Genomic DNA, 24,870 nt, shown 5'->3' with positions numbered 1-24,870 from the left:
CTCCATATTAATTATATTATGAAGCGTCAAAGGCCTTGCGAAATGTAGAGGAAGGAAAAAAACGTTAACTTCGGCTGCAACGAAGCTATAATACCCTTCACAGGGATGCATTTATTAAATAATAAAAGCGTATACAAAACCTTTGTTTTGAGTTTGAACGAGCAGTTTGTATGCTAGTTATATGTTATAGAGGTACGATCTGGACAATATGTTTGAAGATTGCAGCGTTGTTTTGGACAATGATCTATGCCAAATTTCGTGAAGATATGTATATTGTGAAATAAAAGTTAAGTTTGTTGATTGCAGCAAAAGCGCAGCTCCTTGCGCAGAAGAGGACGTGTGCAAAATTTCTTATCGATAACTCAAAAACTGAGCGACTAGCTCGAGTATATACGGCAAACATCGGCTCGCGCTGAACACTTATGTATACATCTACCGTCTCCGACATTTTTTTCTGTGTGTTACAAATTTCATAACAAACTTAATATACCCTGTTTAGTTAAAAGCGCGCCGACAAAACCTCGTTTAATAAGTGGCATAGCGCTAAAAGTAACAAAAAGCGGCTGAAATTATACAAAGTATTAGCAATGCAAAGCAAAAGCTGTACCCGGCGAAAAAACTGTAATATTCATTTTGTAATTTTGCCACAAAGCAAGTGCCAAAGTATTAAATACTTCTTTCCGCATGTAATGTCAAAGTAAATTCAAAGAGAGCGCCATTACTGTGAAACAAAAAGTTGTAGACGCGTTCTTGGGTATGGGACCACTAGAAGTGGCTGAGAATTACAGGCAGTGCATGAACTACTTAGCTATGACTAGTTGAGTGAGACACACTTACAGCATATTACGCTCAAACGTTGTGAGAAAAGCAGCTAGTCTAGTGCGCTCTTACTCAGTTCGCTGTACCGCATTCTAACGGCGTTCGAAGTTTTTCTCAATTTTTTTTTTGTAATGTCAAAAATATATATTTTTAATACTTATATTCAAATGCAAATGATTAGAATACTTAAGTACTGAGCGTGTCTCGAATGATTGCTAGTGTGGCTTTTTTGTAACTACATTTTTTTCTGTTTCACATTTAAGCTCCGAACAGTGCTTTTTTAAAGCTGAACATTCGTGTGTTAGCATTTAAATGCTAAGCTTTACATTTCAAAGACATAACGTCATGAACTAGCTGCACATTAAATCAGAAAATGTTCTACAGCTGCTGCAAACGCAGTTCCGTCCGCTTGTTGGCGAAAATGAATGAATGAAAGCGGCAACTTGATGGCACTTTATATTTTCCATTGTAGTTGTTGTTTGCTTTGCTTGTTGCTTGCATTTACGTCTGCTTTCGTTTTGTTTGTGTTTTTGTTTTTGTATTTGTAAGGTCATAGAACTTGTTGTCTGCGTTCAGAGAAACTTTTCCATTTTCGCTTTTCACCAACCCAACCGCAACATCGAAAAGGAGCAGTGTCAAGCGGCTTAGCGACGCGGTTGAAGGCCAGACAAGTGCAAAAGGAAAGTGGGTCCGCAGAGTTTTGTATTGAGTGTGGGCCGCGCTGGAGGCTACTACTATCAGTCTTGATATATTCTCTCTTTATTTTTTACAATTTCCATAAAAATTTTAAAGTTGTCGCCAAAAATATTTTAACTCCTCAACAATCGTATTAAATAGGCGAAAATCAGCGCCTAGCCAAATAAAATCCGGTTTAATTACATCAATGTATCATCAGTTGTCATGGGACTCTGACTATCCTGGAACATCGTCCGTGTAAGATGAGTTCTTGCATGATAGAACCTCTTCTTTGTATTCGCTCCCAACTAAAAATTTCGTTAGATGGCGCTAACAGTAAAAATTAATGCATAAACAACATTAACAACATTAACAAGTCACAAGACAAATTTCTTTACATTCCACCTTTGAACTTACGTCTTTGCCAAACATTCGGTGAAAAATGTCCGATACTTTACAAAAATCCCTCAAATCTAATTTCTTCGAAAGCAAATCTTTTAAGCACTTTGCTTCTCTTTTGTTTTTCGACATTTTCAAAAAAAAAGTTTACTGCAGAGGTGAACTAAAATTTTAACTCGCTCTCGAGTCTTATGAGTCGAAAAGAAATTTTGTAAGACTATCTATCAAAACTTTTTCTAGAAAAATTACCTAACCTCCATTTTTATTTTGTGCTCTCAGCAATCGTTCAACCATCTTCCCTTTGCTACTCTTCTATTTTCTGGCCATTTTCAAACTCTCTTTTCAACATCTTCAATATTTTTAGCTCTCGAAAAAAGAAATTTAAGTTTGGACTATTTTATGACTCCAATAGATGTTCTAGAGATGAATAAAAATTTTAAATCGCCTTCGAGCCTTTGAGCCTTAATGAGCTTTTGTATGACTTTTATTTTGGAATCCCGCAAAGGATTATCGTTAAAACTGACCTCTAGGAAGGTTATCTAACCTCAATTTTTTTGCTGTCGGTAGTGTTATAATATAATGTGTATATCAGACTATCGGAACTTACTATAAAAAGTACCGTTATACTCTTGCCATACGCTCCAACGCTTCCTCACTTTATGTTATACACTTTTTATTGTTATTTCACCTGCCAAACCAACTGAACTCGCCTCACGACTTGAGTTGGACATTATAAACGTCGGTGGTTGGGTGCGTGGCTTCACCTCGACCTTACCAAGTTGTTAATGCTAGACTAAAGAGCTTTTAACGGAAATATGTATGTATGTATTTTTGTGTGTTCCAAAATAATATCTGCATCTGTCGGCTTGTAAGCCACACATTGTTCACTTTATTTGGTTTCTACTGTAGATTTGTGCATTAACTTTGAACTTTTGCCTTTTGTTGTTGCCTTGCGCGCGCAAAAGCTGTCAAATGCCAATTGCTTTTCGCGGTTGATTGTGTTGCTATTTTTGTTGTTTGCAACTGCCGCACTTCAGTTCGTGCACCACCTTCAACTTCGCTAGCGCACACTCCAGCACACCGTTAGCCATACTTGGTTGCAATGCGATTTTATTGCCACCGCGTGCTTGTAGTGAAGTTGGCTGCAATTGTGGCGGAGCAAAAGTAAATTCTCCGAAAAAAGGAAAAACAAACAGTGTATGTCTCCTTGTTTTTCTGTATGTACATATGTATGTATGTATGTATGTGTGTGTTTACGCTATAAAAGCTTCGTAGTTGTCTGCACGTCTGCGCCTGTTTACCCGCTTGTTTATTGTTGCACACACATACAAATACATGTTTGTATTGCCGCTATTTGCGCTGGCAATTTGTGTATGTTTGTATGTGTGTGTGGGTGTTAGCGGCTATTTGCCTTTGTAAACGCCGATTTACGTTGTTTTCTCTTATTGACCACTGTGCAAACGAGGCTCTCCTCTCAATCTCCCTTGGACTCTCCTCATATTGGCTACCGCGAGCAGTCCTTGTCAGCGCGCTCTTTCAATGGCATAAGGTGCCACGCAGTGGTATGCTTCGGCATGCAGTCAACGTTTGCCCTGCATATTCTTCTTTTTAGGCAAACAATCGAGGTTCAAGTTTTGATTTCAATTTGATTGAATTTCAATCAAACTTTTTCGCGCAAAAGTTTGCATTGTTGTAGTAAAACAACAATAACAATAAACTAGAGTGTAAAAATAGGCAACTTATTTAATCGCGCGGAAATCGATGAATTTAAGCGAGATGCTTAAGCGAATGTGAATATTTTAAATGCAATTAATGGTAAAAAATAAGGAAATAATAAAAAAAAATTTATAATCTTAAGCAAAGTTTGCAAATATGCATATAAGAATTATATTGCCTTATATAGAAAAATTAAAAATTAAAAAAAAATTAAAAATTATAAATTAAATTGAAAAATTGAAAAAAATAATTGATTTTTTTTACTGAAAACTTGAATTTTTCTTAGTTTTGAAAACTGAATTAAATATACAAATTTTTAAATTCATATCCAAATTTTTTATATTTTTTTAGAATCTAATTAAAAATGTACTTTAGAATTTATTTTTTATATATTTTGCATTAAACTAATTTTTAGTCAAAATCGAATACTTCATTGATGGTTTTCTTCATATCAAATTAAAATTATTTTTTCAAACAACAGTTTTCGCATAATTAGAATTAGTTTCTAATAAACTATAACTTATACATTACATTTTTTTTTAATTTGATCAATGGAATTTCATTCATTTCCAACTTTCCATAAATTCATGTTTACTTGCGAGAAAATCTATTGTGAATTCACAGTAGTTCCAGTAGCCTCAACGCGCTCAGCTTACTTAGCTGCACAGTAGTAGCCTTGAAAGTTGTCAACTTTTGCACCATTACATGTGACCATGCTAGTTTGCCACCGCAGAGTGTACCTTGCATTGCCATAGTTTTACTGCAATGCAAGCTCGTTAGCCAGCCGCCGCGCTGCTCATGCGCACCGTAGCATTTTGTGTACTTTGGCTGCTTCAGTTGCCCACTTAACCAAGCATTTGCGCGACGCACTCACTCAAGTGCGCGCGGAAATATTTAGCGGTATATGTACGTATGTATTTTTAAACGAATATTTACATAATTAATACAATCGCTTCTCGATGCCGTGACAACGAGCTTCAACGTCAGCTTAGAACAGTCCAAACGCACAAGTCAACAACAGCAACTAATGCGTCGACAACAAGTTCGTCCAAACATTGCAAACAATATATAGATTGTAGTTGAGGAAGTATAAGGATTATATTTATATGTATGTGTCGTATAAATATATTTATATGTGTGCACGCATTTGTTTGTATGTATTTGTATATTGTTTGTTGGCATATTTGTTGTATGAAACACAGAAATGCTAACTCAAGTGATCTTGGCTGCATGCAATATGGGTGGTGGCGACCTACAGCAGCAACAACAACAAGAATTGGTTGCTTGGTTATCAGCGTTAGCCATCGTCTGCAACTTGGCCGGCAACTGATTATGCGTGCAACTATGATTTCAGCTTTTCTAAAGGCAGTATGTCTGTTGTTGTTGCTGGTTGCTTGGCAAACATGCTAACTGCCTAACTAAATATTGCTACTGTGTCTGTGTTTGTTTTGTGATGACCTCCCTTGTGATTTTTCTGCATTTGCTTTGACTTTAAATTTTTCATATTTTTTTTTTTTTTTGCTTCTTATACCCGGAACTGGGAGATATCTAGCTGAAATTTTGCACACACCATTCTCTTATAAAAAATGCTCATTTGCCGGAAACTCCGATATCACAACACTACAAGATGTACAAAGCTGCCATACAAACTGACAGCTCAAAATCAAGTTTTTGTATGGAAATTTTTTTTTTGAAAATATGTCAAGAAATTTGGCACAGATTATTGTCCCACGGAAAGCTAAAAACTCCAGAAATATTATTCAAATCGGACTCCTATAATATACAGCTATCCCGCAGACTGACCGATCAAAATCAATATAAATACCTTTTTATGCTATAAGAAATGCACTTGTATAGGGTATTTCTTGTTCTACATTTACTTTTGTTTTTCACTTTTTCATAATTTATTTATTATTACTTTTTTTTTGCTTTACTGTTATAATTCTGCTCACTCATTGTTTTCTATTTATTTTCAATCTTCTTCGCCTTGCCACACGCTTTACAAGTCTTTAGCAAACAATTGTCATGTTAACTGCGCTAACGGACAGCAGACTCGCTGATTCGCCAGCCGACTGCTTAACTGCTTTACCGATCAGCAAGTGATCACTGCTATGATCTTGCAGCAATTTACGATGTTTGTAAGCAACTGAAGTTGTTTGTGGTTGATTTCCTCTACTTTGTGCTGTTATACCTGTGGCATGCCTCACTGTCGTGCGCTGGGTCTTTCAGTGATCGTCTTACCTTCGTTGGGTACTTGTAGAATTGCTAAGTACCTTAGGTATCGCTGAGTTTGTGTAGGCCAGTTGAAATGTTAGCTCATTTGCCTGCGCAATGCATGGTTGTTTAGTAGTGTTTTTCATGAAGTTGGCAGTGTTTGTTTAGGCGTCTGACTCCCATTATAATGGATTTGTGTGGTGTAGACACGACCGCCGCTGTAATGATGATCTGCTGTGTCTAATGCATGTATTTGCTGAAATTGTTAACTTGGTAAGATGTTGAAAAGAAAAGTGCATTTAGTTGAGGCAGACTGTGAAAGGATATTTTTTTGTAGATATTACAGTGGGTTTTGTAGTGGCACTGAGAGTTTAAAAGCAAAATTTTTATTTATTATATTGTTCTTATATGATTTTATAACACCTAAAAGGAAGCGTCTGAGATCCTGTAAAGTGTATATAAATATAAATTATCAGTATGACGTAAGTATCCCTCAATTCTTGAATTATCCATTTGAAATTTTGCACACGAACTTTTTCCCTAAGAAGCTGCTCTTTTATCAGATCCCCCGATATCGGATAATTCAAGGAAAAAGCGTTTTTTTATTTAATTTTTTTTTTATTTCATTGCCACTTCCTACCACCAACATTGCATTCCAATCGAAAAAAAGTTGAAATTTCTCACAAAAAATTGCAATAAAATTAAATAAGCGCCAGAAATCAATTGCAATTATCATCAACTTCTCAACTCCCCAGGCATTCAGCTCCACTGCACTCACCACTTGCAACCGACAATTTTAAACAACACTCGTTCGTTTGACTTAAACCAAGCCCAAGTCCGTCCGATTGCCTGGACAAGCGCTGCCGTGGGCACTAACGTCTCGTCGCTAACTATGCAATCAATTACAAATTAAATAAACATGATTACCAGGAAGGTTTTTCTTACCTCCAAACCAAATGGCAATGGTAGTTGAGTAACCACTGTATGTTTGCTCCGATCTGGCTCCTTCGTAATTTTGTGTGCTTGTTGGTTAGCAACATGCAGTTGCTGTCGTTGTTGTTGATTTCGCTGACTTGTAACCAACAACAACAACAACACTTGTTGACAATTGTAAACTCCTGACAGTTAACGCCTTTTACTCGCAACGCTGTCGGCCATACGTAGTCCGCAAACATGACTCGACTAAGGCGAAAATAAATGAAACTACTTTTTTCTGGCGCGAGGAAATAAATGTTGGTAGTGTGCTCATAGCAATAGAAAAAAAGTTAAAAAGTTAATAAAATAAGCGCACTGCTTCATTACATGTCACAACAAATAGTAGCATAGAAGAAAGGAGTCAGACTAAAACATACTAAACAATAAGTCTATAGAGCATGTATATACACAGAAACTCGTTGCAAGCGAACTTTTCTCAGTGTGTATAGCATTATGAAACATTGAGTACAGTAGTGTCTGGATATATGAATTCCATTTTTTTTTTTCATTTTCATTTTCATTAATTGATCCGCTGTTTCTTACACATATTTATGTTTGATCGGCATACAACTCGTGCAATTCTTATACATTAGACATAGGATAAGTTCAGCAGTTCGTAGTAAATTTGAAGCTAAACATTTTTGTGGCGAATTTTAACCGTTTAACTGCCCAGTATATAGTAAATTTCTCATACAAATTTTTTTACAGATCAAAAAGTACTATAAAACGATTTGCCATATTCTACTAAAGTACCTGTTAATAACAGAACTCGAATCTTATTCAAAATGTTAAAGTGTGTACATGGGTAACTTTGTACTTTTGTCGCATTGATACTAAAAAATTAAAAAAAAAAAACTGATTTTAGTTAGACATGTTAAAAAAAAAAATTTTTTTAAGGCACCGTTACATATTTGACTTATTTTTTTTTACACCTACATACATAAAAAGCGTAAAAATTCCATATAAAACTTAATTTTTGGAAATACAAATGTGAAAATGTTAAAAATAAATATTTTTTAAAGACACCATTACATTTTTTAATTATTTTATTTTTTGCGCTTCCACAAAAAGCGCAAAAATTCCATATAAAACTTAATTTTCGGAAATACAAAATGTTAAAAATAATTTTTTTTAAAGACACCGTTACATTTTTTAATTATTTTATTTTTTGCACTTCCACAAAAAGCGTAAGAACTGCATTTTAAAACTTATTTCTTGAAAAAAAATTCTTTTAAAAAAAATATTTAGTTTTTCAGTGCTGTCATTTTTAATGCAAATCTGCAATAAAAGAAAATCTGCATAAAAAATGGTTTCAGAGTACAAAAATATTTAGAAATATAATGATTTTCGAAACCTTATTACATTTGTAATGTTATTGTGTTTTTACACGTCTAACAAAGAGCCTGTTTGGAAACTGGTTTTTGAAAAAAAAGTTGTTGTAAAGTGTTATATATAAATTGTCACAATTTTAAGCGTGAATCCGCAGTACGTTTGTATACAAAGTTTTTTTTTCGCAATCCTGCACCTTTAACAACCATGCATGTATCACTTAACTGGGACATACTGTACTTATTTTTCTTTTTTTTTTGCTGTCTAGCGCGCTATTTATACTAGTAAGTTCACATACCATTTAAGTTTATTTAACATTAAAGTTATGCGCATATTTTTGCATTTTTAGAACAACAACAAAAGTAACTAGCACAACAAATGCAACGGGAGCAAAATGGTAAATGCATTTTCCATAACAAAAATGGAGACTTCATTTCACAGTAGCCGGTCAACTTAACTACTATACAGTATATACTTGTATGTACATATATAAAGTACGTTCGTCTCATTTATTTATTTAATATTTTGCACATCATTTTCCATGAATAAAATATTAGTAAACAGCGCGCCGGACCTCAAATCCTAATGAAATGCGTTTCAGCACTTAGATCAACAATGACAAGTCAAAGACGATCTTAGAGACACACGCACACACATACATATATATAAACATTATATGTGCACTTGTGATCCACTTCAATTTCAATTTGAGTTTCATCAACGGCAACATCATCATCAACTCGAACAGTTTGACGGGCCGTGGTGTTGGGAGCAACGCGGAAAGAGCGAGTCGTAGCCTCTTTGGGATTTGTCTGGAAAAGGCGAAAGACAAATATTGTCTTACTGCTATGTTTTCTTTAAGAAAAATGCAGTTGCATGCCACAACTATAGCTGCTTGCCGGCTACAACATTTCCTACTCCAATTTCCAATTCCAATTTTGTGTTTGCTGTGTCGCTATTTTTCTTCGGAAACATTACTCATACTCGTCGCCAGCAGTTCGCACACTCGTTAATGCAACAATGTCCAAGTGGCATGTTTATTTAGTGTGCTCAACGCGAACGCACACATAAAGGCACACGAATTTTTTCGAAATCAAATCAAGTGGTCACAGTCTGCAGCATCACCAAGTGAACTGATAGTGAGTGTTGAGTGCTGAGTGTTGAGTGGTGAGCGCTGAGTGCCAGACTGCACACTTTGCTATTTACAAAGTTCTTGTGCTGCCAACAAAGCGCACGTTTGTTGCTGCCACCGTTTGTGGCATGCTGCACTATCAGTAAAGCGCCAAGAATTTAAGCGTGGTCTAAAAAGAGCGCTTGTTATCTCATTAAGACGGCCAAGTTTAACAGTTATGCGCTTTCTTCTTTGCATTTAGTTTTCGTTGTTGCTCCAGTTAGCTGTTGCTCGCATTTTATTTGCTATTTATTTATCTTGTAATTGCGACAGTGCTTCTATTTCCGTTTGCATTCTACAAGTATTCTTCAAGTGTTCGCTGCACCTTAAAAGCAGCCAGCGCACAATACATACTTGCAACACATTCTTGCCACAAGTGTTTGTAACGTTTCTGTTTTACAGGCAACTTCATTATGTTTGCACTAAACCAAAGTTATGTTATGCGGCGTCAATGCTGCAACTAAGCTGTGCAACAACTTGAAAGCAATAAGAAGAGGGTTTGTTTTTTTTTCTAAAACTCTACGTTCTTGCTATTTTTCGGCTCTTTTTACTGCACCACGAGTTAGCGCTCAGTTTTTGTATTATTGTTTCGCTGTAATTTTTTACCTTTATCATGCTTTTGGCGCTTCAAACCATTGGGTCACGTTTTGGCGTTTAAGTGCCTCTGCAGATTTTCGCAGTTTTCATGTATATGTGTGTGTATTTCTCATTGTTTATAACATTTGTCTGCCTTCAGTGCGCTTTTGTGGCTTGTTGGATTTCTTGTTAAGATGTTTTTGATTTTCGTAGCCAATGCTTAGACCAAGTTCACATTTGTTATTTGCTTTTACACAGTTATTACTGTATAAACATGCCTTACAGATAACGATTTTGTAATTTTTTCTTGTTTTTTTTTTCTTTTTTTGTGGGAATTGTGGAGTGCCATTAAAGTAATAATGTTTCATTATTTTAAAGCGCAGAAAAAAAGTTATTGTTATTTTAAGACTGCAGAGAAAGGCGAATACAATTATATTTACCTATCAAATCTATTTGAATATGAAAAAGATGTATAAATTTTTTTTTATTTTTTTTTTTGCACTTATACTTTTATTATTTTTTTTAATTTTTTGTTTCAACGAAATTAATTTTAATATATTTATACCCTGAACAGGGTATATTAAGTTTGTCACGAAGTTTGTAACACCCAGAAGGAAGGGTCGGAGATCCTATAAAGTATATATATAAATGATCAGTATGTTGAGCTGAGTCGATTTAGCCATATCCGTCTGTCTGTCCGTCCGTCTGTCTGTCTGTATATATACGAACTAGTCCCCTAGTTTTTAAGATATCGTTTTGAAATTTTGTAAACGTCATTTTCTCTTCAATAAGCTGCTCATTTGTCGGAACGGCCAATATCGGACCACTATAACATATAGCTGCCATACAAACTGAACGATCGGAATCAAGTTCTTGTATGAACAAGTTTCACATTTGACAAGATATATTCACGAAATTTGGTATATATTATTTCCTAAAGCAACAATGTAGTCTCCGAAGAAATTGATCAGATCGGTTGACTATAGCATATAGCTTCCATACAAACTGAACGATCGGAATCAAGTTTTTGTATTGAAAACTTTCACATTTGACAATGTATCTTCACTAAATTTGGCACAGATTATTTTCTAAGGCAACAATGTAATCTCCGAAAAAATTGTTCAGATCGGATTACTATAGCATATAGCTTCCATACAAACTGAACACATAGTTACTAACAGAAATGCACCTGTGAAGGGTATTTAGCTTCGGTGCAACCGTTGTTTTTTTTTTAATTTTTGTAAGTTGGTATTTCACTTTTTTATATCTTAATTTATTTTGTTTTACTTAGTAGCATTTTATATTTATTTTTATGTTTTAATTGTATTTTATTGCAATCTATTAAATTTCATTAATTAATGCAATTTACTTTATCTTGTTTCTCATATTTCATTTTTATTGTTTCGAAATTCGATAATAACATTTTAATCGATAAAAATGGCAAACTTATCGATTAATACAAAAGTATCGACTTTTTTTATCAGCAACTCTGCTCATGAGACAACCCACGTTTGTATATACATATTTCAAAAAAAGTGGTACACCAACATATGAAAATGTCAAAAAAAAGTAATGAGTATTGCACCAGAGTGCGCGCAGGCATGGTTGCTTCACTGCCCGTGTACTACTCAGGATCAAATTAGTTCATTGTGCTGGTAAAACCCAAAACTCCTTTGACCATAATTATTTTCTAACTAACTATGTATTCTGTATAGTTTAAAAATAAAATTTTTTTCGAAACAAATGATATATGGATTCGAAATTTTGGAATTGGTTCTTTAATACCAATTTATGGTTCGAAAACTCAAATTAACCTAATCAATAGTCACCATATTAGCATCTAACAGACACCAAAATTTATTAATTATAAAAATTTAACTTTTTAGTTGGAAAATAAAGCACACTTATCGTTATAAACACAAACTCAGAGCAAATTTTACATTCCACTGTAATATTGAATTTTCCCTAGCTTCAAATATTGAATTACACTGCCACACACAGTCATATGCGCCACACTCACTATATGCAGTTGTTATTTGCATAATTAATTGCACAACAAATAAAGAACAAAAATTCGAAAGCGCACGCTGTGCAAACAACTACAACTGCACAAGATTTCGAGACAACAAAAAATGCCAGCAGTTTCGAAAACATATTTTGGAAACCCCCCAAAAAGCAGCTCCACACATTTTAGTGACAACACTACAAGTGCCACTTTATGCGCAACACGTGTAAATGTTTCAAATGTGCTCACTTGTTTGTTTGTGTTTGTGTGCTTGTAAATTGTTTAGTGTCAACAAATGTTATTAATTAAAATGTCATTCAAATTTAACATAATCATCTAAAGCAGCATTGTCATTTGTAGCTCAACTAAATTGAAAAACTTCACCAGCTATACAAGCATGTACATACATACATATGTATATGTATATAACTGTATGCTGTTACTGCGAGATCAAAACAATTTCCCTACATTTCGTGCACAGCACTTTCCTCAACTTGCCACAACGCGCCGTATAGTTGGAGATCAACTGACAGCTGTGCAGACACAGCAACACTTGCGGCTGTTGTGGGAACACACACCTACAAAAATGCCTACATATGTACATATATAAAACATATATACACTGTATTGCTAGCAAATCAGCCGCCCACCCAGTGTACGAGATGTCACCTTTGGTTTCTAAATACACTCGATTGTGTGTGTGCGCATTTGCCACTGAAAAGTAGTGTAATTTTAGGGTCGCCTCGCAAGTTACCAATTTCACCCCTTGTCAGTCAGTCACTCAGTGTTTTTGCGTCCTCACCGTCACTTTACGTTTATCCCTCTGCCTACTGCTGATTCACTAAATGCTTTTTTGCTGCATTTTATTATTTACTTGCCACGCTCTGTACGATTTTCACCCTCTTTGCGGTCTTTGCCTTCTGCCAAACACTCTCGCCACGCTTTTCACAACAATTCAGTTGCAGAGGGCGAAATTTTCTTTTGTACACACATAACGGTAGGTTTGTGTCAGTGTGACAGCTTTCGAAGTGTCAACTTGGCAAAATGTACACAATTACAGCCGCTGCTGGCCGTCACTCGGCGCTGCTTGCCACTCGGATACGCACATATTCCTCCATTTCTGTTCTACCCACATTTTAGCTTATTTTCTTTGCAGTCACCGTTTATTATTTGCTATTGTTGTTTGCGTATGACAGCTGCTACCGTTGACAGCTTTTCGCCTGCTCTCCTATTGTTACTTTACGTTGGTCATCCTTTAAATCGGCTACGCTCTAAATATTTGCATAAATATGCTCAATAAGTGGGCTTGTAGTTCCATAAGGGGTGGTGGGTGGCTGCGTGGTAAGCGCTGGAGTTGCAAAAGTTTGAGTGCTCAAATTTATTTGGTTTATTAGTTGGTCAGTGTACGTTTTAGCAAGGATTACAATAGAAAACTTTGCAAAGCAGAAGTCGAAAGTTTAATTTAGCAAATTGATTTCTCAACTATTTTAAATTTAATTAAGCGCGAATGTGGAGCAAGTTTTATTATATGTATATAAATTTACAATATTATAATAAGTAAGCAAGGTTTTCGCTCAATCGCTCACTTACGCTGTCAGCTGTCACAGCACTTCCCACACCACATATTGGCTCAGCGGCGAATATGATAACCCACTTGAAGGTGAACAGTAGCCTAATTATCGTTTCAATTTATTTATTACAAGTAAATTTTTTATATTGAATAAATGTTCAACTATAGTCTAACTAGCTGTCACGTTACCCTACAACTGTCACTCAGCTGCGGTTTGACCACCAAACTGTTACGACGTGCGCGTGAGTTTCCATAGCTCGTTATTATTCGACAGTTAAACCGCAACATGTAATTAATACTAACAGTATATTTCTTATAATTTTATATGTATAAGTATATATGTATTTGCATATCTTCAAAGATTGATTGATTTTTTTATCGTCGTTCCTATCCGCATCTATCATATTATGCAGGGAAATATGTTACAGCTGTTTATTGTTGTATGTAATTTTCTAACCACAAGTGTCAGCTTTCGTAATATTTACAAGTACTCACAAGATATACAATATATTAAGATAATCGTCGTTATAGGTATACAAGCTTTCTTCATATCTTCCATATCTATAAAATGTTAACTGTAAGTCGTGGCGATTTAAATATTTTTATATACTTAAGTATATTAATAGACATTAACCTAAATAATCACATCCTAACTTATAAATTACATTACATGAGAAATTCTAAATCACTCAGACAAAAGTGTTAAAGAAGTAAGAGTTAAAATCAACGTTAGTCGCGCATATATTAGTTTGTCAAAAAAGTCTTGCGGTATTTTCGCTAGTTGGCGCTGAAAGCGCGTAGTTCTAGTTTTATTCGTCGCATCGGATCATGCTATACCTTTTTGGAAAGCTCATTTCACGCGCTAACACGTGATTGATTGATTGTCGTTTCTTTTAAGTCGTTCGTGAGTTATAGCGTCGCAAACATGGAGCAAAATAAGGAGAAAATACGGCATATTTTACAGTACTACTACGATAAAGGCAAAAATGCATCTCATGCTGCCAATAAAATTTGTGCAGTTTATAGACCCGATGCAGTTTCCATTTCCACCGCACAACGATGGTTTCAACGTTTTCGTTCTGGTGTAGAGGTGGTCGAAGATGCGCCACGCTCCGGAAGGCCTGTCGTCGAAAATTGCGATAAAATCGCTGAATTGGTCGAAAGAGACCGGCATAAAAGCAGCCGTAGCATCGGTCAAGAGCTGGGCATGAGTCATCAAAAATTCATTTCAATTTCAAAAAAAAAAAAAAAAATCAATAAAAATACCGCAAGACTTTTTTGACGACCTATTATATATTATAATAAGCAGTAACTTTTTCATCCAAAAATTCAGATTTTTTAGTCGCAGATAAAAATTTTTATACTTGGCTATTTAAATGAGAATTTAAACACTCTAAATCAATAAGGTTAGCAAAAAATAGTTATAACATATTTTCTATGAAAGTTGACAACTTCGTATTTTGATGTTTTAAGAGTAAAAATCCGTTACAGAGTTACAAAGTATCTTCATGTGGAACTAGAAGAGTAGCTTAAATTCACTTTGATGAATGGAAAACACTGCTTGCCAGTTGCATAACATTTTTAAGTAAGAAATCAGGATGTCACATTTCCTTGGGGTTTTTGAAAATTATGCTTCAGTTAGAAAACCTGAGATTTAAAGACGAGAAAAAAGTAAAAAAAAACAACACGCTTTAATTTAATATACTTACTTTAAAACCATTCCTAAAAATTGGTACAATCATCTTGGCTTAAGGGGGTATTCTGGTCTAGAAGCATGAATTTCAGGTACAATAATCTTGGCTTAAGGGGGTATTCTCGTCTAGAAGCATGAATTTTAGGTAATTTTTAAAGTGTCGTAAAAAAAAGGCAATTAATATTTTTACTATACATTTTTTTATTAGTTATTTGTTAATTTTAGAAGAGTACAGAAATAAATGAAAAACTAAAAAAAAATAAAAAATTTCAAAAATTATGAGCTGACGAAGTGGGGGGTCTCTAAAAATTTCCACGTGACCATACCCATGATTTCAACCCTCCTAGTTATCTGAAACCAAAAAAAAAAAAATTATTATTAATCTAGAATAATGTTTCAATGGCCGGAACTACAGAAAAGTGGGAAAAAATTTTTTGCACAAAATGGCGACTGCCTGAAAAAAAAAGTTTTTTTGCATTACTTTTACTGACTATTTCGAATTTTTTAAAATAATAAAAATAAAATTTAGGGATCGGGCTAGTTCCAACCATAGACAAGCCTATAAAGAAGACGCTATAAAAATTTCAAGTAAATCGGGCGAGCAGAACCTGGGAAATCGTGGGCATCGTTCCGAAAAAGTCCGTTTTGAGAAAAACGCGTTGAAAGTTTTGCGTAAAGTCTTTTGTTCGATTAGTTCCGGCCGAACCAGTTTGGCTGCCGGGTCAGAAAAATGCCTATATCTCCGAAAATAATTTGAATTTTGAAAAATCCTCTTGTACACATACATACATATTCTTGAATAGTTAAACTTTGAAAATATAAAAAAAAAATTTTCGATAATTTTAAATTTCTAGACCAGAATACCCACTTAAATAATGTTGACAAAAACCCTTGCCTAAACTAGTCATGCCATCACAAATTTAATATGTTATTACTTCGTTTTTGGTTTTGGTTTTGGGGGCCGAACCTGTCAAAAAATTGAGAATGATAATTCGGTGTTAATAAAAGTTGAAGAAAATTTATTGGTAGTTAAGTAGTTAAGTGCTCGGTTCATAGAATCTGCCACTATTATACAATCAGAACGCGGAAAATAATTCTCATTCAAACCAAAAAGAATTTACGAAATATCATCAATATTAAAAATATGTTGGAATATATTTTTTTGTGCAAACTACATACATACATATATGGTGTACAACAGAGCGACATATACATTGGTCTCTACAATGTCAGCACTACACTAAGCCGTCAAGCTGCAAAATGAGCAATTTTCTTAATTTAGTTTTTTCCAATCAACACACACGCACACGCTCATACGCACAATACAACATATATGTATATTCCGGTGCAGCAAAAACTCAAAGAATTAATGCAAAAGCGCAAATTCATGCTAGAAATTCACGTCCAACGCGCGCGCACACACACAACAAAGCGCGCCTTAATAAACGCCCTTACTCGCCGTTAGTTAATTCATTTCACCACCAATATCACACTATATAGTGGTGTTAATGTGTAACAGCAGCCGTTTGTGTCTGTCAAATTTAATAAAAATCACTGATTTTGATTGATGTGGCACAACTGAGCAGCGCAACGCGCGCAGAGCATCATCTGGTCCAGTCAAAGTGAATTTATATGTAAATAACTTTTATACGTATGTGCGCGCTTAAGCGCAAGTGTGATTGTCACGCGCGCTCACTTCTATTGTTTGAATATACGGACATATGGCAACCACTGTGACAGAAGGGGTTAAATGCAGGCAGCGCTAATGTCAGCAACCATCCTCAGCTGTAGTCTATAACTTATCTCACATAACTTACTTGTCTCTCACCCTGCCTTTGGCATAGGACCAAGTGTTTGCTTGCCACTTTCGCCGCCTGTTTGCTTTGAATTGAAACAAATGAAATGGAAGTAAGAAAAACAATATTGGAGCTACTAGTATTTAATTGCATATATGTACACGCGCGTGTGTGTGTTACTACAACTCGATATTTAATAGGTTTTTGTTGATTTAGGCTCAATTGTTTTTGTCATCCTCTGAGGGTACGCGCGCAGCATACAGCATCCGGACTAAAACTAATCGTTTGCGGTTACTAAGAAAACACTCAACATAAATATATGTATATTTAAACATACACTTAAGCGCATACCCCAGCTCTCTTGCTGCTGAAAAATTTATTAATTTTTGCCTCTTGTATGCTCTTCTCTTTACAGTTGTCCTTCATTTGTCGTCCAGCGTTGATTTGACAACGTGCTGCGCCTGCGGTTTGAGCGTTCGTACGTACAGCGCGCGTCTCCAGCGTTGCTACAGCTACTTACTTCGCCACACATTTCAGTTGTCAACTGTTTTTAGTCAGCTGTAGGCTGTCAACTGTCATAGACAGCTGAAAGTTTTCAACAAACGCAACAAATCCTTAACATTTTTGTTGGACACAGCGTCGCTTTGGAGTGACTTACTCGTTTGCGCATAAGTTTCGTGCAACATATTTAAATAATAAACTTACAAACATACATACAAATACCTTCAGACGTCATGTTACGCACAACGGCACACAGCACTAAGACGACGCGGCGGCATCCGCTTGCGTTATGCAACTCTGTCTTTGCGCTCAGCATCGTGCTGCTGCTACACACACATAACTGTCATGCGGACGGCATGCAACATCTCGCGGATAGCGGTGGTGGCGTCGGCATGGGCGGCATGGGTCCGCACTCCATGGATGTCAGTCCCGCGCCGGGTTATGGTCTACCCGCCATACCAAAAGATCCCAATTCACGCTGCGAAGAGATCACTATACCAATGTGTCGCGGCATTGGTTACAATATGACTTCCTTTCCGAATGAAATGAATCACGAAACACAGGATGAAGCCGGTTTGGAGGTGCATCAGTTTTGGCCACTCGTTGAAATCAAATGTTCGCCAGATTTGAAATTCTTCCTTTGTTCTATGTACACGCCTATCTGTTTGGAGGACTATCACAAGCCGTTGCCGGTTTGTCGTTCGGTTTGTGAGCGCGCACGTGCCGGTTGTGCGCCCATCATGCAACAGTATAGTTTCCAGTGGCCAGAGCGTATGGCCTGCGAGCACTTGCCGTTGCATGGCGATCCGGAGAATTTGTGCATGGAGCAGCCGTCGTATACAGAGTCGGGCAGCGGCGGTTCGGGCCGTGATGGCACGTCCGGCAGCGGCTCGGGCGGCAGTGGTGGTAGTGGTGGCAGCGGCAGTGGAGGCGGTGGTGGTAAACGCAAACAGTCTGGTTCCGGTGGCTCGACTTCACAGAAATGCAAAGGCAAAAATTCAAAAAACTGCCAAAATTCCCTAGGAGAAAGAACAAACACAAAGGATTGCACGTGCTCGTGTCGCCCGCCACTCCTACTCCTGGGGAAGGAAGCGCTGATGCAGCCACCACACATGCATTACCCGTGGTACATGAATTCAACTGTACAAAGAATCGCCGACGTACCAAATTGCGCGATCCCCTGCAAGGGCCCGTTCTTCACAAACGACGAAAAGGACTTCGCCGGAATATGGATCGCCCTGTGGTCGGGTCTGTGCTTCTGCAGCACACTCATGACACTAACCACGTTCATCATCGACACCGAAAGGTTTAAATATCCCGAACGTCCGATCGTTTTTCTCTCCGCCTGCTACTTTATGGTAGCTGTTGGTTATCTATCAAAGAACTTTTTGCAGAATGAAGAGATCGCTTGCGATGGTCGCTACTTGAAAGAGAGCTCCGCAGGACCACACTCATGCACTATGGTATTTCTACTGACATATTTCTTCGGCATGGCTTCGTCCATTTGGTGGGTAGTGCTCAGCTTCACTTGGTTCCTGGCTGCTGGTCTTAAATGGGGCAATGAAGCCATCACCAAACACTCGCAGTATTTTCATTTAGCCGCCTGGCTCATACCCACAGTGCAATCGGTAGCCGTATTGCTGCTCTCGGCTGTCGATGGTGATCCCATTCTCGGCATTTGCTATGTGGGCAATCTCAATCCGGATCATCTGAAGACATTCGTGCTGGCACCGCTCTTTGTATACCTCGTCATCGGCACCACTTTCCTAATGGCGGGCTTCGTTTCACTTTTCCGCATACGTTCCGTTATCAAGCAGCAAGGCGGTGTTGGCGCTGGCGTTAAGGCGGACAAATTGGAAAAACTAATGATACGTATTGGCATCTTTTCCGTCCTCTACACCGTCCCTGCAACCATCGTAATCGGATGCTACCTGTATGAGGCCGCCTACTTCGAAGACTGGATCAAAGCGCTCGCCTGCCCATGTGCACAGACAAAAGGTCCTGGCAAGAAACCATTATACTCAGTACTAATGCTGAAATATTTTATGGCCTTGGCAGTTGGTATTACATCGGGCGTTTGGATCTGGTCCGGTAAGACGTTGGAGAGTTGGCGTCGCTTTTGGCGTCGTCTCTTCGGCGCACCGGATCGCACTGGCGCTAATCAAGCGCTCATTAAACCGCGACCGCCCATACCGCATCCGTATGCTGGCTCCGGCATGGGTATGCCAGTGGGCTCGGCGGCCGGTTCGCTACTCGCCACACCATATACACAAGCGGGTGGCGCATCGGTTGCCTCCACCAGCCATCACCATTTGCACCACCATGTTCTTAAACAACCGGCAGCAAGCCACGTATGACATGGAGAGTCAGGCGGAGCTTCAACAATGGGCGGTGGTGGTGGCGGCGGCGGCGGCAGTACAATTGGCGGTGGCAGCGTGCTGGGCGGACACGGTACTCTGATGAGCACAGCGGGTATGAGCAATAGTACGGTTGGCGGCGGTGGTGGTGTTGGTGTTGGGGCTCCTCCTGGCAGTATGTTGCACGGTGGCGGTGGCGGTGGCATGGGCGTACCAACGCCCGGCAATATGGGTATGCCTGGCGTTTATGGCAATGGTAATGGCGGTGGCGGTGGCGGTCCCGGTGGTGGTCCAATGGGCCCCATGGGTGGCAATGGCGGTGGTAATGGTCCCAGTACGGCACCCGGTTCGGTGATCGATTCTCGCGCGGTGTCCGTGGTCGTTACGTTGCCTGGTGGGCCGGGCGCGCAACACCCCGGGCAGGCGCTGAGCGACTATGGTCCTATATAGTTAATGGTACGGCCAGATACAGCGCACTGGGTGTCGACGAGCAGTTTTTCGCAACTGTAAATGCAAGCGATTGCAGTGTTGCAATTTTCTTTCAGTTTGCGCACTTTGGCGCTTGCGCCTTTAAACACATCTGAAGTGTTAATATGAATTGTAAAGTTACAACAAACAAGGCGCCATATTAATTTCTGCTAATTTATAGTTGTACAATAATAACATATTTAAATACATAAATTTAAACGAGTATGTAATAAAGTAACGAGTAAGCAAGCTAAACTACATATATAATTCTAGTCCATTTTCATTGAAAGAAAAAAGCAAAAAAAAATATTAAAAATAAAAAAATGAAGGGTTAAAAATTCAAAATATATGAGACAACAACAAAGCACAATTTCTATTAAATATCACTAAATGAATTAAAGCAAAAATAGTCAATAGCTTATAGAGTAACACTTGAACTTGCAACACCTTCTTTCCAAATAAAAATATTTAACAAAAAGCAAAGAATTACAAAAATAGCAAATGAAAGCGTTGAAAAGTTAGGAAAGAGTAAAGCGATACGAAAAGCACATCAAATGCGCGCGAAAATACATTTTTTCTATAAAAAGTAATTTTATAAAAAATGTCTATAAACATTATTTCACTTACTCCTAATTCATTTTCAACTCTCTACTCAAATAGACTGATTTAAAGTAATATTAAAATCTAAAGAAAAAACGTATTTCACTAAAAAAGCGAAATGCAATATTGTAAGTGTGCAAATTGTGTAAAAAACCCGCATAAAATATGTTAATCATGGAAATTTTAACGGAATGCATATGAAAAGCAAAAACAAAAACGACACGGTAGAGAAAAACAATTTTCAAAAACGTTTTTCAAATTCCCTACCACCGAAATTGCGTGAAAATTGCCACTGCCAAAAACGCCAACGCCATATTGCATTACAAAAACAAAAATTGTAATAATAAAAACAACAATAACACTACTTGTACGTATACATAGGAAATGCATGTAAATTTGCCAGCAAATAAAATCGAATATCAGAAATGTAAGCAGTTAGCGGAGCTGAGTTAAATGTTAATTACGAAAAAACATCGTTTACGCAACCTAGTAAACGTGCAAAAGCATTTGTAAAATATATTTCATGTTTATTTGTAGCATTTATTACGCCTAACTGTATGTAGCGTTTGTATGTAAGCGTTGCTAAATATAAAAATATGTGGAAAATCATAGCAAAACCACTTTGTGAGTTTAAAATGAAAAATCAAAATACTTATGAAATGAAAAATTGCACTAAAAGATTAATTATATAATTAATTTATAAATTATTAAATGCCAACGAATAAGCGCAAGCACATAATGTCCAACTGTAAATACTGAATTTTAGTTTTTTTAATTTAATAGAATAATATTTTATTACTTAAGCAATTATAAGCGCGAAATTATTTGGTTCAAAAATGCAAATTACCGCAAGTGAAATTAAATTAAAGTGCACTAAAAAGTTTGTTTTACGTAAATAAGGAAATAGTGTTGCACGTTTCGTTCTGACAAATATTTATTAATACAATACTTGGAAGAAAAAACTATTTTTACATTGATAAAAAATTATTTTTCTCTACTTTCGTAAAAACACAATTCAAGAGAATTGTTTTAATTACAAATATTTGCTTAAATTTGGTTTTTCATGAAAATTCCAATTTCTTTACATTCGAGACAACAAATTTCAAGCGTATTTTTTCTTAAAAAAATTGCGATTGAAAAATTATTTGTTAAAAGGCATATTAACTTTTAGTTTTTTATTTTATTATTTATTTAATTTTTTTTTTTTAATTTTTTATTAATTATTTAATTATTTTTTAATTTTCAAAAATTTAATTGCTTTACAAAATAATTTTTTAAAAATTTGCACAATCTAAAAAGTATATAGTTTTTTTGACATAGATAACTTTTCTTTTGAATAAAAAATACTTCATACTTTCAATACTTATAAAAAGAAAACTTTAATTTAACATATTAAAAGGTACTAGTTGAAATGCCCACACTTTAACAAATATTTGAAAATTTCTTTTAGAAATAAATTTACAAAACACACACTTTAACAAATATTTGAAAATTTCTTTTAGAAATAAATTTACAAAAAAAATTTTTTTTTTAATATTTGAATATTTCTTTTAGAAATAAATTTACAAAAAAAAAAAAATTTTTTTAATATTTGAATATTTCTTTTAGAAATAAATTTACAAAAACATATCTTTGCTGAAAATTTTTAGCGGAAATGATGTTACCCAAATAATTAAAACAAATAAACTAGTTGAACTAGCAATGCAATATTTTCTCGAAAAAACATATACTAAATTAAACCAGCAAAAAACTTTAATTTAAAGATGTCTTAAAGCAAAGGTTTTTCCATTACAAAAATTGTGCTTCAATTATTTCCAAAAATTTATTTTATTTAAGCAATTGTGTTCAATAAATTAAGAAAAAAAAATATTCAAAAACTTATTCAATATTATTGAGAAAAAAATTATTTTGCAAAGAAATAAAATTGTTTTGTTCTACATATTAAAAACTTTTAACATTTTTGAAAATATTTATTTTTGGCAGATAAAGAATTCTATTTAATATTGGAAAAGTTTATGTTCAATATTTTTGTTAAAAAAAAGTATGTCCGATTTTTGAAAAGAACATTGTGGTTTTTGAAAAAAAAAAATTCAAATATTAAACAAAGATAATAATATTTTGTACCATGTAATTATCAAAATTTTTAAAATTCAATATTTGTGCCACAAAAATTTTTCTTCCAAAAGCAACAAAAAACTCGCTTAATTTGCTGCACATTTTCACTTGTTTGCCTAAACATCGCTTCGTAAATTTTTCAAAACCACGAACGTATTCTGCATTTGGTTGACGCTTTGTAAGTGCAAGAACAACAAAGAAATAATTATATTATAAATTGTTTATTAATTAAGCGCATACAAGAATTTCCTACTTATTTTTAAATAAGTTTATTTGTTTACATTTATAAAAAGTGAATAATATTAAGTATTTTTATTTGATTTTCGTATCATTTGTATTTCTTGCTGCAAAGAAATTGTACATAGTTGCATGTAGTCACGCATTATTTACTATAAGTTAAACTAATTATTATTTTTTATAATTTTTTTAATGAAAAACATTATGCCAACAAGTAGTTGTGTAAGCGTAAGCCAAGTAATTGTATTGTAATTTGCAAAGCATTCAAATTTATTTAAATACTATTAATATTTATGCAAGAAACAAAATATATAATATGTATGTATTAAAAGATATCTATTGAAAATTTCTAAAAATGTGAGCAGACTTGGTTGATTTAGCATTAAAAAAATCTAAAATATTTTTTTGAGCGCAAAACACTCAACATCAGCCATTTTTTCAAAGCTCACATTTAAAGTTGTGCGGCTGTTCTTATCAGCCGCCGTCTTTTCATTGAGCGAACCTCTTTTCTATTGCTTTATTATATTTTAATTTAAGTTAAACAGACGAAAAGTTGAAATTGTGTATTTTATTTTATACCTTATCTTATAATGATTATACTTTAACGATTGATTATTGTTTTTATTTAAAAATGCTAAATAAAATGCAAAGAAGAAATTATTTACAAAATCCAATTTCAGTTGTTTTTATTTCATTTGGTGCTTTTTATTGATTTTTTTATTCAGAATTTATTTTTGTTTGTTTTCCGTACATAGATACTTTTTTATTTCACGATACTTTTTCTAAACAAAAAATATGTATCATGAGCTTTTTTACATTTGCACATGTACGTAGGACTTACATTTGTCAGTCTTGCATGCATTTTTCTCCCTTGCGCATTTTCACCTCACAGCCAGCGAAACACCCACTCATACATAGGCGATTTCTGAAAATCTAAAATTCAATATTGACATGTTCACACCTACGCTCTAACAGGCGAACAGAAACGTAGATAAGTGTCCCCCTAAAAGTATGCTAAATATTTTTCTCTCAGCGATTTTCTTCGCCTGGTGTGTGGCGTCTCACACACTAACAGTGGCTGCGCAACCTTAACAAATGTTTCGCTGCTACCTTGCATTTATGTATGATCACCTGGCAGTTGGGTAGGTGAATGATTTCACGAAATTTTCTTGCGGCGACGTCGGCTGCGCAGCATTAAAGTATAAATGTGTATGCTTGGGTTTTGAAAGGAGCTGCGTTTTGCTTACATTCAGAGTTAGGATTTTTTTAATTTTGGCGCTATTTTGAGCAAGTATTTAAGAATAAATATAATAAAGGAGCTTGTTGTTTATAGTATATAACCATAAAGTCCGAAACAATTTTACCGACAATTATTCATGTTAGACGTGGCATGTTGATGGCTAAAATTTATGTTGGAACCACAATCGGTGCTCAAGGGTGTCTAAGCCTGTACGTAATTCTCGAGACCTAGCTGTCATTTTCTTGGATAAAGAACTGGAAAATAGTAAAAAATGGATGGATATCAAATGAAAGTTATGCGCCACGTCTTTAATTTAGATATAATTTTGAAAGCGGTTTTCAAGAGTGTCCAGGTGTATGGTATATGTGGTTCTGGCGACCTAACTTTAATTTTCGCGCATAAGGAGGTAGAAAA

The 24,870-nt window shown here is 35.6% G+C and overlaps 2 protein-coding genes across 2 annotated transcripts in view; both read left to right on the top strand.

The window, feature by feature from the left end:
- The window catches only part of LOC120777480 (frizzled-2), an 86,146-nt gene extending 66,248 nt beyond the window's left edge, over positions 1 to 19,898 (top strand). Inside the window, exon 3 of the mRNA XM_040108814.1 lies at positions 17,354 to 19,898. Within this exon, the coding sequence (XP_039964748.1) occupies positions 17,673 to 19,796 (2,124 nt within the window). The 5' untranslated portion in view covers positions 17,354 to 17,672 and the 3' untranslated portion in view covers positions 19,797 to 19,898. The remainder of the gene's footprint in view (positions 1 to 17,353) is intronic.
- On the top strand, positions 19,805 to 20,575 carry LOC120777481 (glycine-rich protein 23-like). The gene has a single exon (XM_040108815.1). The coding sequence runs from the start codon at positions 19,824 to 19,826 to the stop codon at positions 20,244 to 20,246; it is 423 nt and encodes a 140-aa protein (XP_039964749.1). The 5' UTR covers positions 19,805 to 19,823; the 3' UTR covers positions 20,247 to 20,575.
- Positions 20,576 to 24,870: the final 4,295 nt, after the last annotated feature.

This window comes from Bactrocera tryoni, chromosome 5, assembly GCF_016617805.1.
Source record: "Bactrocera tryoni isolate S06 chromosome 5, CSIRO_BtryS06_freeze2, whole genome shotgun sequence".
Lineage (NCBI taxonomy): Eukaryota > Metazoa > Arthropoda > Insecta > Diptera > Tephritidae > Bactrocera > Bactrocera tryoni.
This window is presented reverse-complemented; position numbering and strand designations above follow the sequence as displayed.

Bases quoted from the DNA above. Each gene is read 5' to 3' on its own strand.
- LOC120777481 (XM_040108815.1), top strand. From the start codon at position 19,824: ATGGGCGGTGGTGGTGGCGGCGGCGGCGGCAGTACAATTGGCGGTGGC.